Raw genomic sequence first — 15,940 nt, forward strand, 5'->3', positions numbered from 1 at the left:
ACTAACTGTGAGGGAGCTGGACTTGGCCAGTAGCATGCGGCTATCTGCCCCGACTTGACTCACCTGCTGTGCCTGCCCTCTGAGGAAACTACGGGAGAAAATCATGTCATGGAATTGTCGACCCTACAGGGTTGCCTAAACATTCCCTTTTTACAGATGGAGGAAATCAGGCTCAAAGCAAAGTCACCCGGGGACTTCCCTGGTGGCCCAGTGGCTGGGAGACTCCAAGCTGCCGACGCAGAGGGCCCGGGTTCGATCCCTGGTCAGGGAACTAGATCCCACATGCTGCAACCGAGAGTTGCCATGCCACAGCTAAAGATCCCGCGTGGCACAGTGAAGATGGCAGGTCCCACATGCTGAAACCAGTTCCTGGTACAGCCATATAAATAAATATTAAAAAAAAAAAAAGTCACCCACATAAAAGGGGACAGAGCCAACAGGAAGCCCCCAGCCATCTGCTCCAGGGTCCCACCCATGACACTCTGCAGTGTGGTCCCTCCAGAGGGGAGGATGCCCATATCTCAAGGTGGCCCCCCTGGGTTTGAGTTGCAAGATATATGTAGGAATTCCACGAGATGATGTGTGTCACACGGCCTTCACTGATGGCTGCTTTTGAGAAGTGCCTAGGATGGGTCTTGCCTGAAGGACTGCCTTCTTTTGGGGACCTTCTCACTAGGGTCACTTGTTAATGTTCCCTGGATTCCTGTGGGAGGCCAGCAGCTGCGCACACGCCCCCCCCTCACATCTTGGTCAAGGACAGCTGGGCATGGGCCTTTGCCTCAGAGCTGGGTGTCAAGGACTACTTGTAATTATACTTAGCTGGTTGTGTTTATTTACCAAGCACTGATCTTGCACTTCCTGGGGCCCTGTGTGCTAAGTGCTCAACAAACATCCTTTAATCCTTAAACAGCAACCCCTAGGAGGTGGGTACCATTATTACCCTCCCCTTTACAGCTGAGGAAACTGGGGCACAGAGAGGTTAAACGATTTGTCCAATGTCACACAGCCAGTAAGTGGCAGAGCTGAGATTCGAAGGCACTCAGTCTGTGCTCAGTCCCCGTGCTGTGCTGCCTTGCACAGTAAAAAAAATTCACCTTAAAAAAAAATTATTAATGCATTCATTTGGCTGTGCTGGGTCATAGGGTTAGAGTTAGGGATGTGGCATGTGGGATCTAGCTCCCTGGCCAGGGATTGAACCTGGGCCCCTGCATTGGGAACATGAAGTCTTAGCCACTGGACCACCAATGGAAATTTCTGGAGAAACATTGATTTTTATTTTGGTTTTTATTAAAAGTCAGAAAACAAATGATGAGCTGAGAAATAAAAGACATATATTCAGACAAAAACTGGCATGCCAATGTTCACAGTAGCTTTGTTCATAATCACCAAAAGGTGAATACAACTTAGTTGTCCATCAGCTGCTAAATGAATAAACAAAATGTGGTCAGTCTGTAGAGTGGAATATTACTGAGCCATAAAAAGGAACCAAGGCACTGATCCATGTTACTGCCTGGGTACACCTTGAAAACATTTGCCAAGTGAAAGAAACACAAAAGGTCACATATTTTATGATTTGATTTATGTGATGTGCCCAGAAGAGGCAAATCTCTAGACAGAAAATAGATGACTGATTGTTAGTGACAGGGGGATGGGAGGTGCAATTGACTGTATAATGGGTACATGGATTTTTGGGGGGCATTATAACAATGTCCTAAACTTGATTATGGTGATGGATGCACAACTTCTGTGAATAATGAAAAGCCACTGAATTGTACATTTTTAATGGATAAATGGGAATTAATCTCACTAAGGCTGTTAATAGGAAAAAATAGGCTCAGAGGGTTGTAGGTTTTATAGAAAAGTGAGAGAAAGGATTATTAGCTGTGCAGGGAAAAAATGAAGTACATACCCTTAAAATTTTTTTTAAATTTCTTTTGGCATAGATTTTTGTTATTTTGGAAGATTCTTTTTTTCCCTCCAAACATTTGATAATGAAAAATTTACAACATACACATGTAAGTTGGAAGAGAGGCCCAGCAGCCTCCCTCATCTCTGCCTCTAGACAGCGATTCATATTCTGTCATGTTTGCTTCATCACTTTATCGTTTTGGGGTCTTTTTTGGATGAACGTCTCAGAGTACATTTCAGATAATGATATTTCTACCTTTTATCTTCCCCTTCTTCTTTCTTCTTCTTTTTGGCTGTGCTGGGCGGCTTGTGGAATCTTAGTTCCCTAGCCAGGGGTTGAACTTGGGCCCTCAGCAGTGAGAGAGTAGTCTTAACCAGTGGATCGCCAGGAAATTCTCATCCACCCTTTATCGTCTAAGAAAAAGAAATACGACATAAAAGAGATAACCAACAAGGACTCACTGCATAGCACAGGAACTATACTCAATGTTTTGTTAAACCTATAAGGAAAAGAATCTGAAGACAATTCTGAGTCACTGTGCTATACACCTGAAACTGACACATTGTAAATCAGTTATAGGACTTCCCCGGTGGTCCAGCGGTTAAGAATCCGCCTGCCAGGGAGAAAGGTTCGCTCCTTTTCGTCTGGCGGCAGCCATCAGGGTGAGTCGAAATGGGTGCGTACAAGTACATCCAGGAGCTATGGAGGAAGAAGCAGTCAGACGTGATGTGGTGCGCTGCTGGCCTTACCCGCTCTTCCGCGCTGCACTGAGCCCCCCACACTGCCCCCCCACCCCACCCCCCGGCCCGAGGAGGCGCGCAGGCTGGGGTACAAGGCCAGGCAAGGTTCTGTCATATGTCGGGTTCGTGTGTGCCACGGTGGCCGCAAACGCCCAGTTCCTAAGGGTGCCACTTTCGGCAAGCCTGTCCACCATAGTGTCAACCCACTCAAGTTTGCTCGAAGCCTTCAGTCGGTTGCGGAGGAGTACGCTGGACGCCACTGTGGGGCCCTGGGGGCCCTGAATTCCTACTGGGTTGGTGAAGATCCTACATACCAATTCTTTGAGGTTACTGATCCATTCCATAAAGCTATCAGAAGAAACCCTGACCCCTAGTGGATCACTAAACCAGTCCACAAGCACGGGGAGATGCAGGGGCTGACGTCTGCAGGCAGAAAGAGCCTTTCTGCCGCGGGCGAGGCAAGGGCTACGAGTTCCACCTCCCTATCGGTGGCTCTCGCTGCGCAGCTTGGAGAAGGCGCAGTGCTCTCCAACTCCACCGCTACCGCTAATATAAGTAATGTTTGTCAAGTTCTTACCTAATAAACAATTTAGGACGTTCTTGTCTGCTTAAAAGTGTTTTTTAATATGTCTGTTAAAACTAGTTGTCTGCAGATTGTTTCATTGAATGCATTGTCAAATTAGGAAAGTTAGGGACTTCTGTAGTGGTCCAGTGGTTAAGACCCTGTGCTTTTTTTTTTTTTTAATTTTTTCATTTATTTTTATTAGTTGAAAGCTAATTGCTTTACAATACTGTAGTGGTTTTTGCCATACATTGACATGAATCAGCCATGGATTTACATGTGTTCCCCATCCCAATCCCCCCTCCCGCCTCCCTCCCCATCCCATCCCTCTGGGTCTTCCCAGTGCACCAGCCCTGAGCACTTGTCTCATGCATCCAACCTGGGCTGGTGATCTGTTTCACCCTTGATAGTATGCTTGTTTTAATGCTATTCTCTCAAAACATCCCAACTTCGCCTTCTCCCACAGAGTCCCAGAGTCTGTTCTGTACATCTGTGTCTCTTTTTCTGTCTTGCATATAGGGTTATCGTTACCATCTTTCTAAATTCCATATATATGTGTTAGTATACTGTATTGGTCTTTATCTTTCTGGCTTACTTCACTCTGTATAATGGGCTCCAGTTTCATCCATCTCATTAGAACTGATTCAAATGAATTCTTTTTAATGGCTGAGTAATATTCCATTGTGTATATGTACCACAGCTTCCTTATCCATTCGTCTGCCGCTGGACATCTAGGTTGCTTCCATGTCCTGGCTATTATAAACAGTGCTGCGATGAACACTGGGGGTACACGTGTCTCTTTCAGATCTAGTTTCCTCGGTGTGTATGCCCAGGAGTGAGATTGCTGAGACCCTGTGCTTTCAATGCAGGTGGCATGCGTTTGATCCCTGGTTGGTCTGGAACTAAGATCCCACATGCCACAACTCAGACCTGGCACAGCCAAAGAAAAACAACTATGGACGTTAAAGTGCAGTGATGCTTAAAGACTTTAAGTGATGGTGTATCCTGTTTCTAATAAGGGGAATGCCTTTGTTTTTGCTTTCTTAGGGAGTTGATATGTTCACGTTTAAAATGCTGTTTGGGCAATAGGTGTAAAGTTCTATAAAAGAGGAGTGCAGAAATTTAACCCTGTAGATTTGTTGATGCATGTGATGAGACCTGCAGCTTTATTGGGGTGATGCAATGCTCTGCAGTTCTATGGAGTTTGGCAGCGACATTTTAAGTTGGATTTTCCTTGGAAATGTGAAGGGTGTCCTGACCCTTTCTCAAGATCATATGCGGAAAAATAAAGTTGACTAGGGTCCATGTTTTAGGCTTAATCTGATACTACATTTATGTAACTGCTGCTTCTGAAAGGCGAAAAGTAATGCCACCATTTTTAAGAGAATTGAATAGACCTGTTGCAAGAGGGTTCTCACAAATGAATCAAATCCTGATTTAGCAAAATTAAATTGCCTTGGCCTCCATGGTGCCACTGAAGTTCACATAAAGCTCCTGGTTCAGACTCTGATATCTGTAGAATACTGAACTTCATGCAAAATGGTTTCATTGACACTGGTGTCGATTAAAACTAATGGAAATTGAACATTAGATAAGTGAGGGGGAGTTATTAGCCCTGAGGTTTGTAACTTTAGTAGGATTGGGAGGTTGATGTTCATTAGATCCCTTTCAAGTAGAGGACGATAGGAAAAACTTATCAAAAAATTAAATGTTTTATTTGTAGTATTAGTTTGTGACCATCATGAACCACCTTAGGGGATGCAGGAAATAGGGGTGGTTATGTTTAAAAGTATCATTGCTAAGTGTAATCAGTGTTCTCTAGGGTCAAGTCACTCCATTCTTAAAAGGCTAGTGAGAGGGACTTCCCTTGGGGGTCCAGCAGCTAAGACTCTGTGCTCCCAATGCAGTGGGCCCAGGTTCGATCCCTGGTCAGGGAACTAGTTGCCACGTGCTGCGATAAAAATCAAAGATCCTGCATGCTGCAACTAAGACCTGGCAAGCTAAATAAACAAACAGTAAGTATCTTTTTAAAAAAAAAAAAAAAGGCTACTGAGAAAAGTCACGTAGTTGGTGTCACTACAAGTTCAATTGGCTTCCGACTTTGTGCTGTATACAGTTGTTCCCATCCTTGCTCAAACCATCCTCAAGAGCCTCACCGTTCCACACTTGCCAGGCCACCAGTTGTGGTTGGGCTCGCCACCTCATTCTGCTTGTCGCATCGTGTCCTCCTGTAGACTAGACTTCTGTTTCCCGCGGTGTATTTGAGTGCAAGAAATATGGAAAAGGAATTGCCCCAGTTCTTGGTTTGCTATCTTAATAGGTAGTTTAATTTTGAGATCTAATTGCTGATTTTCTTGAACCAATTTTTCTTGTTTTTTTCTTCAAGGGTCTTTTAAAAGGCCCACTTAAGTGACTTCCAGAAAACAGGCTTGCAAAACCTTTTGAGACCCAAATTCCTTCCTACTCAAAAAAATCTTAAACCATGTTATTCTGTGTGTAGAGGTTGTTCAACTATATAATAATAGAATAAATGTCTATTAAACTTAAAAAAAAAAAAAGAAGAATCTGCCTGCCAATGCAGGGGACACAGAGTTCGATCCCTGATCTGGGAAGATTCCACATGCTGCACAGCAACTAAGCCCATGTGCCACAACTACTGACACACAGACAAAAATGAAATAAGTAAATAAATAAAATTTTTAAAATAAATAAATCAATCAACTATACTTCAATAAGATAGGGAATTCCCTGGCGGTCCAGTGGTTAGGACTCAGCACTCTCACTGCCAAGCCTGGGTTCTATCCCTGGTAGGGGAACTAAGACACTAAAAGCTGTGCAGTGAAAAATGAAATAAAATAGGATATTTTTATAGATGTTTTATTTAAGGAATACTTTGTGGTTGTTCAGTCACTAAGTCATATCCCACTCTTGCCCACCCCATGGACTGTAGCACGCCAGGCTCCTCTGTCCTCCACTATCTCCCAGAATTTGGTCAAATTCATGTCCATTGAACCAGTGATGCTACCTAACCATCTCATCCTTTGCCGCCCCCTTCTCCTTTTGCCTTCAGTCTTGCCCAGCATCAGGGTCTTTCCCGTTGAGTCAGCTCTTCACATCAGGTAGCCAAAGTATTGGAGCTTCAGCTTCAGCATCAGTCCTTCCAATGAATATGCAAGGTTGATTTTCTTCTTAAGATTGACTGGTTTGATCTCCTTGCTGTCCAAAGAACTCTCAAGTGTCTTTTTGAGGACCACAATTCAAAAGCATCAATTCTTCGGCGCTCAACTTTCTTTATGCTCCAACTCTCACATCCATACATGACCACTAGAAAAACCATGGCTTTGACTCTCTATGGATCTTCACTGGCAAAGTGATGTCTCTGCAGATTAATATACTGTCTAGGTTTGTCATATCTTTCTTTCCAAGGAGCAAGCGTCTTTTAATTTTATGGCTACATGAATACTACATAATCACAATTTATTCATCACACCTAAGATCATGAGCAGTAATTCCATAATCGTATGACATCTAGCCCAGGACCCAAATGGCCCTAGTTTTCCTCAAACTGTGTTATCTGGCTGGCCTTTTGGGAACTGGGATAGCGTGAAGATGCCTGCATTATCCTGGGGTCTGCATTTCCCCAGCAGGGCGGAGGGGGCCCCCTCCCATGATGGCCCTGCCTGGCCCAGGGATTTCTAGGTCCTTCCCCGACCCGACCTCTCTCTCTCTCCTCTCTCCCCAGGAGCCCAGGATGTGCGAGTTCAGGTCGCCGCTGAGGTGCGGGGCAACCTGGGGGACACGGTAGAGCTGCCCTGCCACCTGCTGCCTTCAGCGCCTGAAATCCGAGTGTCCCAGGTGACGTGGCTGCGCCTGGACGCTCCCGAAGGCAAACAGAACGTGGCCATCTTCCACCCCCAGTATGGTCGCAGCTTCCCCAGCCCGAAGCCCGGCAAGGAGCGGCTGTCCTTCGTCAATACCGCGCCGAGCGCGGGGGCCGGGCAAGGCACGGAGCTGGAGGTGCGGGACGCCACGCTGTCCCTCCGGGGGCTGACGGTGGAGGACGAGGGCAACTACACTTGCGAGTTTGCCACCTTCCCCAAGGGCACCAGCCGGGGAGTCACCTGGCTCAGAGTCATAGGTGAGCCTGGTGGGGGGGTGGGGCTGCGGCGAAGTGAGAGGGGACGAGGTGCAACGCGCCAGCGCCCCCCACGGGCCTGTTTCTGGGCTTTAGCTGGGAAATCGACCTACCTTGTCTGCGGTCATCAGTCAGCCGCCGTGGCGTATTAAGCACCTGCTATTTGCCACGGGTAGTTCTGCAGGGAGGAGATACAGCCGGCAAGAAGCATCCAGTAGATTGAGTCCCTACTCTGTGCCAAACACTATGCCACGCTCTAGGGGTGAAGCCCTAAGGAGAACAGAAGTCCCCCTTCTCCTGGAGCTTAGACTCCGACTAAGGCAGTAGATAACGTAAATAAGAGTGAGCTGGGGGGTTGCAGGTGCTTTAGAAATTGGAGAATAGGTTACCATTTTGGTGAGGGTGGTCTGGTGCTATTTGAACCCAAACTAGGAGGGTTTGACGGAGTCCTGCAAGTCCACGGAGGAGAGCTTCAGACAGCAGGAACAGCAAGTGCAAAGGCCCTGGGGCAGGGCATACCTGGAAGGTCTGAGGAAAAGCCAGGAAGTCAGTATGGCTGGAGATGAGTGAATGGGGGGGGGGGCAGGGAGAGGCAAGGTCAAGGCAGTGATGGGGGAGCACAGATCACAGATGACCCTTATGGACCATGAGAAGATGTTGGCTTTTGCCTTGAGAGAGCAACAGCTACAGGAGATTCTGAGGAGGGGAGGAAGGTGTTGACTTGGGTTTTCACAGGCCATGTGGGGAGTGAGGGTGGAGGCTCACAAAGGCAGTGAGGGCATAAGTCCAGGAGGCAGGTGATGGCAGTTAGACCATGGGGAGGCAGTGGAGGTAGTGAGATGTCATTGTCTTCTGGAAATATTTTAGAGGTCAAGTCAGAGAGTAATCAAAATAGCAAAAGAAAGGAACTCCAGGATGTTGTAAGACTCAGAGTAAGGCCCCACTGGACTTACGTAGAGAGAATGGTCATTAAAAGCCTCTTATTCAAGTGCTGACGTGTAAGCAGGAGCCAGCCTCGGGGAGAAGAATGAAGGCCCAGCAGAGGGAACAGTCTAGACAAAGTCTGGGATAAGAGAAACAGACTTGCACATTCTAGGAACAGACAGGAGACTGGTGGCAAGGGCTTGAGTGAGCCTCAACTAGGCAAGGAACCAACAGGGCCAGGTTACACGAACCTCATAGACAAGAGGCCAGGTGGCTGGAATTCATCTGATTTTCTTTTTTTTCCCCCCATGCTGAGCAGCTTGGAGAATCTCAGTTCTCCAACCAGGGATTGAACCTGCACCCTTGGCATGAAAGCATGGAGTCCTAACCACTGGTGGACCACCAGGGAATTCCCTGCATCTGAAATGTTATTTGGAGCCATAAGAGGGTTCAAATCATAAGAACACCCTGATCAGGGTCTTGAAATTCTTTTAAAAAAAGGGAGGGGTGGTCACTGGCAGGACTTCCCTGGTGGTCTAGTGGTTAGGAATCCTCCTGCCAGTGCAGGGGACATGAGTTCAATCCCAGGTCCCGGAATATCCCACATGCCATGGAGTAACCTAGCCGGTGCACCACAACTGCTGAGCCCGTGCTCTACAATAAGAGAAGCCACCACCACGAGAGGCCCATGCACCGCAACCAGGCGTGGCCCCCACTCAACGCAATTAGAGAAAACCCACTTGCAGCAACGAAGACCCAGAGCAGCCAAAGATAAATAAAAGAAAAAATAAATCAACTGGCTGCCAGGGTCAGGGAGGGGTGGTGGGCATGGGGCATCAGAAGAGTAGACAAAGGTAGATGGAAGCAAGGAGACAGGTGAGAGAAGGTCTTGGCTTGGAAGAGGGAAGAAGCAGGGAGGAGTGGGGGAAGGAGTGGAACAAACAGAGAAGTGAAATAATCGCCCTTTTGGGAGATAGTGCGTGCTTGTCCGTGAGTTAAGGGGTGAGGAGGAGGAAGAACTCCCACCCTTCCGGCTCCAACAGGAAGTGACCAGCATGACCGCTTATCAAAATGTGGAAGAGTTAGGAAAGGCATCTTTTCAAAGGATGCTATTTCTTGCTGAATCTTGGCAATCCCCTGGGGTCCCGCCTTCCTCCAGCAACTCCAAAGAAGCCACATCACTCTGGATACATTTTCCCCCACTCTGAGCCCCAGAGAGTTGGAGAAGTGTACCCTGTAATGTCCCTCAGTACACACTTCCCTTCCCAAGGAACCCTGAAACCACAGTTGTCTTGCATAGTAAACCACTCTTCTCCTCCTCATCTTTCGCAAAGGCCTCCCTTTTTCTGCCATTATTTGTTCTATTAAGAGATACGTAGAGATCACTTACTACCAGGCACCAGGTGCCTATAAAAGCGCAAAGCAGAACAGTGAAACCTCTACTTTCTTGGGGAGTCAAACATCAGGGAAGTCTCTATGAGAAAGTGAGGCCGGGATCTGGAAAAGGAGGAGGAGCAAGACAAGAAGAAATGATGCCAGAACATTCCAGGCAGTGCAGGTCACTAAAGACCCCGCAGTGGGCAGGAGCAGGGACCGGGGACAGGTAGTGGTGTGGGTCAGAACCTGAGGGGACTGTCTGGTTATGAGCAACATCAGTAGCTGTGGTTGACACTATTATTACTCATGGAGGTTTTACCCCGCCTAATATTTTTCCATGTCTCCCAGGAGGATGGGCAAAAAGGGCAAAAAATGTCCAGCTTTGGGAATCTCCATTGCCTTTATCCCACTTCTGGGCCGAAGTCTAGTGGTGATTAAAGGAAAACAAGCAGAAGTTCTTTTCAGCTGGACCTTTGAACGGCATTGTTCTGCTTTGGCTTTTCACTTAAAATCACAGCCTCTTCCAGGCTTGTGGATATCATCTGCTTTACTAGCAGAACAGAACAGAAAATGCATTGTACTATAATGGCTAACACTTAGATAGCACAGTGAGTCTCAAGCGCTGTCCAAAGTGCTTTATATGTCAATTTATTTCATCTCTGTGGTGGGTCCTATTACTATCCCCACTTTACAAAAGAGGAACCTGACTCTTTTTAGAGAGTTGGGAAATGACTTGTCCAAAGCCATGCGGCTGCAAAGCAGCAAAGCTGGGAAGTGAAGCCCTGCAGGTGGGCCTTGGGCCTCCCAGATGACTCAGCTGTAAAGAATCCGCCTGCCAATGCAGGAGGCGTGGGTTCCACCCCAGGATCGGGAAGATCCCCCAGAGAAGGAAATGGCAATCCGTTTCACTCCAGTTGGGGCTTAACTGCTCAGCCCCACTGCTGAGGGTGTTTGTTGACTCACTCTAGGTGTGCAGTGACCCACCCCCTCTGTTCCTCTCCCCAGCCCAGCCCCAGAACCATGTCGAGAAACAGGAGGTCACATTCAATCTGGATCCTGTACCCGTGGCCCGCTGTGTTTCCGCAGGCGGCCGACCACCTGCCCGGGTCTCCTGGCTCTCACCCTTGGATGGGGAGGCCAAAGAGACCCAGGGGTCGGGGCCCCTGCCTGGCACGGTCACCGTCACTAGCCGCTACACTGTGACACCCCTGAGCGAAGCAGATGGGGTCAAGGTCATCTGCAAAGTGGAGCACGAGAGCTTCCAGGAGCCCAAACTGCTGCCGGTGACTCTCTCTGTGCGCTGTGAGTACATCAGGCTGTGACCGCCGCCCCCGCCCCGCCCCGCTACACTGGCTCCTCTAGGGCACTGTCTACGCGATCCCGGAGTGTGGTCTACACTGGCACTCTGGATCAGCTTCTGCACTGCCTTCCTGCCCATTGTCTACACTAGCTTCACTAGGCTCTCAACTTATTGCCACAATCAATGGTACATCAGAATGGGCTTGCGAGGGTCAGTTTTATGCATTTCTTCCCAATTCCACGTCCATTAAGTCTTACTGGTAGCTTGAATCAACTGTGAGGAGTATTTATATCAAGAAAATTGACAAACACTGCAAACTAGAGCTATCCCTTTTTTTTGTTTGTTTTGTTTTTTATCAGCATACACGTGCACCCAGCAATCTCTTCTGGCTCCTAAGGACCCCAGTTGACACTGCTCCTTCACTGTTCTATATCAACTACTCTGTCCGTGCGGCCCAACCCAGTACTGTTTATGCACACACCCCCATTTATACTATCTGAATTGGCTCCCTGGGCACTGTCTACACTGCCTCACCTGGGGTCTCTACACCAACTTCTGCCCTGAGTGTGACCACACCGGCCCCGTGGACCCTCTCAACATGCCGTGTTGCTGTCAATGTCGTCGGTGGCGGTGGTGGTGGTGGTTTTGTGGGATCTTAGTTCCCCGACCACGGACTGAACCCGGAGCCATGGCAGTGAAAGGACCGATTCCTAACCACTGGACCTGTGAATACCGACCCCTTCCCATATGTGCTGAGCTCGCTGTCCCCAAACCGCTTACCCCGACACCCCCCCACCCCGATATTCCTCAGAGAGGCTCTCCCGGCACTCTCCCCACAGACTCACTCTGCCAAATAGTTACCTTAGCAGCTTTTGCAACCACATACCCCAACTCAGCATTTTCTCTACTAGCTCCCCAGACAATGCCTTCAGTTAAACTAATTCCCTAATCTGCTCTGGGCATGTCAGAAATGACACACATTATCTCTAGTGGCTTGCTCGGGCACTGCCTGCACTGAACAACAACTTCCTCAGAATGACCCTCAGTGAAGTCCCTGGATGGTCTCTGAGCAGGCACTCTCCCTGGGTCCACCTCCTGCCAGCCCACCCTGTTTCTTTAGGATTCTTATCTGTCTACTCACTTGTCACCCCTTCTGGGATTCCCCTAGTCACTGAGCCAGTCCCCCCTGTTTCCTGCAGACCCCCCCCAGGTCACCATATCCGGCTATGATGACAACTGGTACATTGGCCGTAGTGAGGCCACCCTGAACTGTAACGTCCGCAGCAAGCCAGAGCCCACGGGCTACGACTGGAGCACGTGAGTGCTGTTTGGAGCCGGACTCCTGGGTCTGAGGAGGAGGGGCTGGGGACATGGATTCCTGGGTCTGAGGGAGGAGGTTCTGGGAGCCTGGATCCTGGGTCTGAGGGAAGAGGGGCTGGGGGTCTGCACTCCTGGGTCTGAAGGAGGAGGGGCTGGGGCCTGGATCCTGGGTCTGAAGGAGGAGGGGCTGGGGACATGGACTCCTGCATCTGAGGGAGGAGGGGCTGGGGGTCTGGATCCTGGGTGTGGGGGAGGAGGTGCTGGGGGCCTGGATCCTGGGTCTGGGGGAGGAGGGGCTGGGGGCCTGGATCTTGGGTCTGAAGGAGGAGGGGCTGGGGACATGGATTCCTGGGTCTGAGGGAGGAGGTTCTAGGAGCCTGGATCCTGGGTCTGAGGGAGGAGGTGCTGGGGGCCTGCACTCCTGGGTCTGAGGGAGGAGGGGCTGGGGGTCTGGATCCTGGGTCTGAGGGAGGAGGGGCTGGGGCCTGGATCCTGGGTCTGAGGGAGGAGGTTCTAGGAGCCTGGATCCTGGGTCTGAGGGAGGAAGGGCTGGGGGTCTGGATCCTGGGTCTGGGGGAAGAGGGGCTGGGGGTCTGCACTCCTGGGTCTGAAGGAGGAAGGGCTGGGGGCCTGGATCTTGGGTGTGGGGGAGGAGGGGCCAGGGGCCTGGATCCTGGGTCTGGGGGAGGAGGGGCTGGGGGACATGGATTCCTGGGTCTGAGGGAGGAGGTTCTAGGAGCCTGGATCCTGGGTCTGAGGGAGGAGGCGCTGGGGGCCTGCACTCCTGGGTCTAAGGGAGGAGGGGCTGGGGACATGGACCCCTCGGTCTGAAGGAGAAGGGGCTGGGAGTCTGCACTCCTGGGTCTGGGGGAGGAGGGGCTGGGGGCCTGGATCCTGGGTCTGAGGGAGGAGGGGCTGGGGGCCTGGATCCTGGGTCTGGGGAGGAGGGGTTGGGGGCCCGGACTCCTGTGTCATAAGCAAGGAACACCAGAGGCCTGAAACCGTAAGTCCCCCAGGAGGAGGGAGTTGGCAGTTTGGGGTGTCAAGGAGTAAGTTTCAAGTCTGTGGAGCTTGGCTCTTGAGGGTTGTGTCATCAGGGACCAGACCTGGGCCCCCCATGGACCATGCTCTCCCTCTTACGTGACCCCCACACCCTCCAGGACTTCCGGTGTCTTCCCAGCCTCAGCAGTGGCCCAGGGCCCCAAGCTGATCGTCCACTCAGTGGACCGGCTGTTCAACACCACCTTCATCTGCACCGTCACCAATGCCGTGGGCACCGGCCAAGCGGAGCAGGTGGTCCTCGTTCGAGGTGAGCAGGTCTTGGGGGTGGTGTGACGACAGGGTCTGCTCCCCGAGTGTTCTTCCCGCTGGGCTCTGGGGCTGCACTGGGCGGGCTGTGCCGCCGACCTGGGGTGGGCTGCACCCACCTCACCGATGTGGGGCATGGCTTTTATCCCCTGCCCCAGGTGGAGTCTGGATTGGGGTGACTGGGTAGGTGCCGACAGAGGAGTTAGGAACTTGAGGCCTGAGAAGGGTCGTTAGGAAGAGATCCAGGGCAACTGGCCCAGCCTCCAGCCAATGAGACACACCCATGGAATCAGACAACTCACAGTCACGGGAGGGCAGCTGGACGAACACTCAGAAACAATAGACTTTTTACAGGGAGGGCTGGCGGGTACCACCCGGAAACCAGTTTGCGTGTGTGTGTTGGGATGTTTGTGTTCCTGGAGGTGGTATTTTGGGTTTGTTTTGTTTTTGTTCTTTTGTTGGCCTGCCGCTCAGCTGACAGGATCTTAGTTCCCTGACCAGGGACCAAAACCAGGCCCACGGCAGTGAAAGCGTGGAGTGCTGACCAGTGGACCGCCAGGCAACTCCCTGGAGGTGGTGGTTTGGAAACAGTGGCTGGTGTGTCTGGCAGTCAGAAGTTCTCTGAGTCTCCCTGATGGGACCCAAGATACACAGCTGGAGAGGGAAAAAGTGAAAGGAAACGAAGCCCAGGTGTGGGCTGATGGAAATGGGGTTGAAATCACAACTGTAGACTGCGATGCTTAGAGGGAGCCAGGGGGCCTCGGTGTGCCCCCCCAATCTCAGAAACACAACCAAAGACAAGCTCAGAGTCACCCGTGTGAAGACAGACACACATGCACACTGGAGACAGGTGGAAGCAGGTCCCTTGCTGAGATGATCATAACACACATGCACACACGCACATCTAGAAAGACACCCACATGAAAACGGATCCTCAACCCACGCCCCCACCAAAAAAAAAGGAAAAATGAAAACGGATCCCTCTTGAGGAATTCCCACCCTTGCCAGGGAGATGTGATGTAGCCACTCAAAAACACTGTCACAGACCACACACACACCCAGAGAGACCATTGGCCCACCCTCAGCACGTCTCACTCGCTCAGGTTCACAAACACACACGCCTGGAGGGAGACACGGCCACACAGACATGCTACAAGCAAAAAGAGCCTCCGGCAGCAAGCCCACATGGGGAAACATCATCAGCCAGATGCTGAGAAGGAAACTCGATGACGTTCTCAAGGGCACGCCCTCGGAAACTCCAGATATGCCACTGTGGAGCTTCTCTTTCCACAAATCATCCTCTGACAAGTTATTTGCTGAGGTTTCCTCTTGGCCAGCCATTCTCCTTGATGTTGGGAATACAGCGATGAGCCAGTCCGAGCCCTGCCCTCCAAAGCACACCCAGAGGAGGGTCAGCTCCACCCACCCAGCAAGGTGCCCAACTGGAAATACACCCCCTGAACCTGTACCCCAGATACACACCCACCTGAGAAACCGGTCTCTCCACCCACACTGGGCCCGTGGAGGCGGAGCCTGCAGAAACCCCAGGAATGTCCACCGCTGGCATCCCCCAAGGCGAACACACCACCGTCAGAGCTCAGCCTTAGACAGGCAGTATTCACCCAGTAAAACACATGTACCCAGAGCCCCAGGAGGAACCTGCAGGTGAGGTGGGGCGCACACAAAATCACACACCCGTGGAAAGACCCCCAGCCCCCGCAAAGGCAACTGCAGACCCACAGGCAGTCAAAAGCATCATTGCAAAGTCACACATCTACAGATGAACACCAACAGATGGGGGGTACTCTCTGAGCACTCTAGAAATTCAGTCAAAGGCAGTGATGTGTCAACAGATGGCCTTGCCCGGAGAGGAGATTCACTCACAGCTCTTGGCAAAGTCACCTCAGAGGGTCTCAGAGACACCTCACGTTCCACGTGCACACAGACACGCACGGGCCGTCACACTCCGTTTGGGGCTCATGCCAGAGAAAACATAAGTACACAGGCCACGCCACAGGCTAGACGTTGCTTCAGAAACTTCTGACCCTAAGACTGGAACACGCTCAGCCAGCACCTCCAAAATACCACCTTCAGTAACGCGGACACACGTCCCGACACGCGTAAAAACTGGTCTCCAGACTTCACTGAACGAAGTCTTTCCCACCTTCATCCAGGGTGCAGGTGTAGAAATATATCCCCACCAGAAGTTTCACAGTATACTATTGGCCCTTTACACTTAAGGTGGACTTTTTCTCTCTGTTTTACTGTTGCTTGCACTGATTTGACAGCCCACTAGGTCGTGACCCCCACCCCATCCCACCCTGGTTTTGAAAACATCTAGAAACTGTGGCCTGGGTTCCAGCCC

General features: G+C 50.7%; 1 protein-coding gene and 1 pseudogene across 2 annotated transcripts in view; both read left to right on the forward strand.

Moving 5' to 3' along the window:
- The window catches only part of NECTIN2 (nectin cell adhesion molecule 2), a 33,587-nt gene that overhangs the window by 7,363 nt on the left and 10,284 nt on the right, over positions 1-15,940 (forward strand). For both annotated transcript variants that reach the window (XM_043899440.1, XM_043899441.1), the window contains exons 2-5: positions 6,954-7,349; positions 10,653-10,949; positions 12,147-12,264; positions 13,428-13,576. In XM_043899440.1, coding sequence (XP_043755375.1) covers positions 6,954-7,349; positions 10,653-10,949; positions 12,147-12,264; positions 13,428-13,576 — 960 coding nt within the window. The remainder of the gene's footprint in view (positions 1-6,953; positions 7,350-10,652; positions 10,950-12,146; positions 12,265-13,427; positions 13,577-15,940) is intronic.
- Positions 1,225-3,386, forward strand: LOC122692160 (annotated as a pseudogene).

This window comes from Cervus elaphus, chromosome 4 (assembly GCF_910594005.1).
Source record: "Cervus elaphus chromosome 4, mCerEla1.1, whole genome shotgun sequence".
Taxonomy (NCBI): domain Eukaryota; kingdom Metazoa; phylum Chordata; class Mammalia; order Artiodactyla; family Cervidae; genus Cervus; species Cervus elaphus.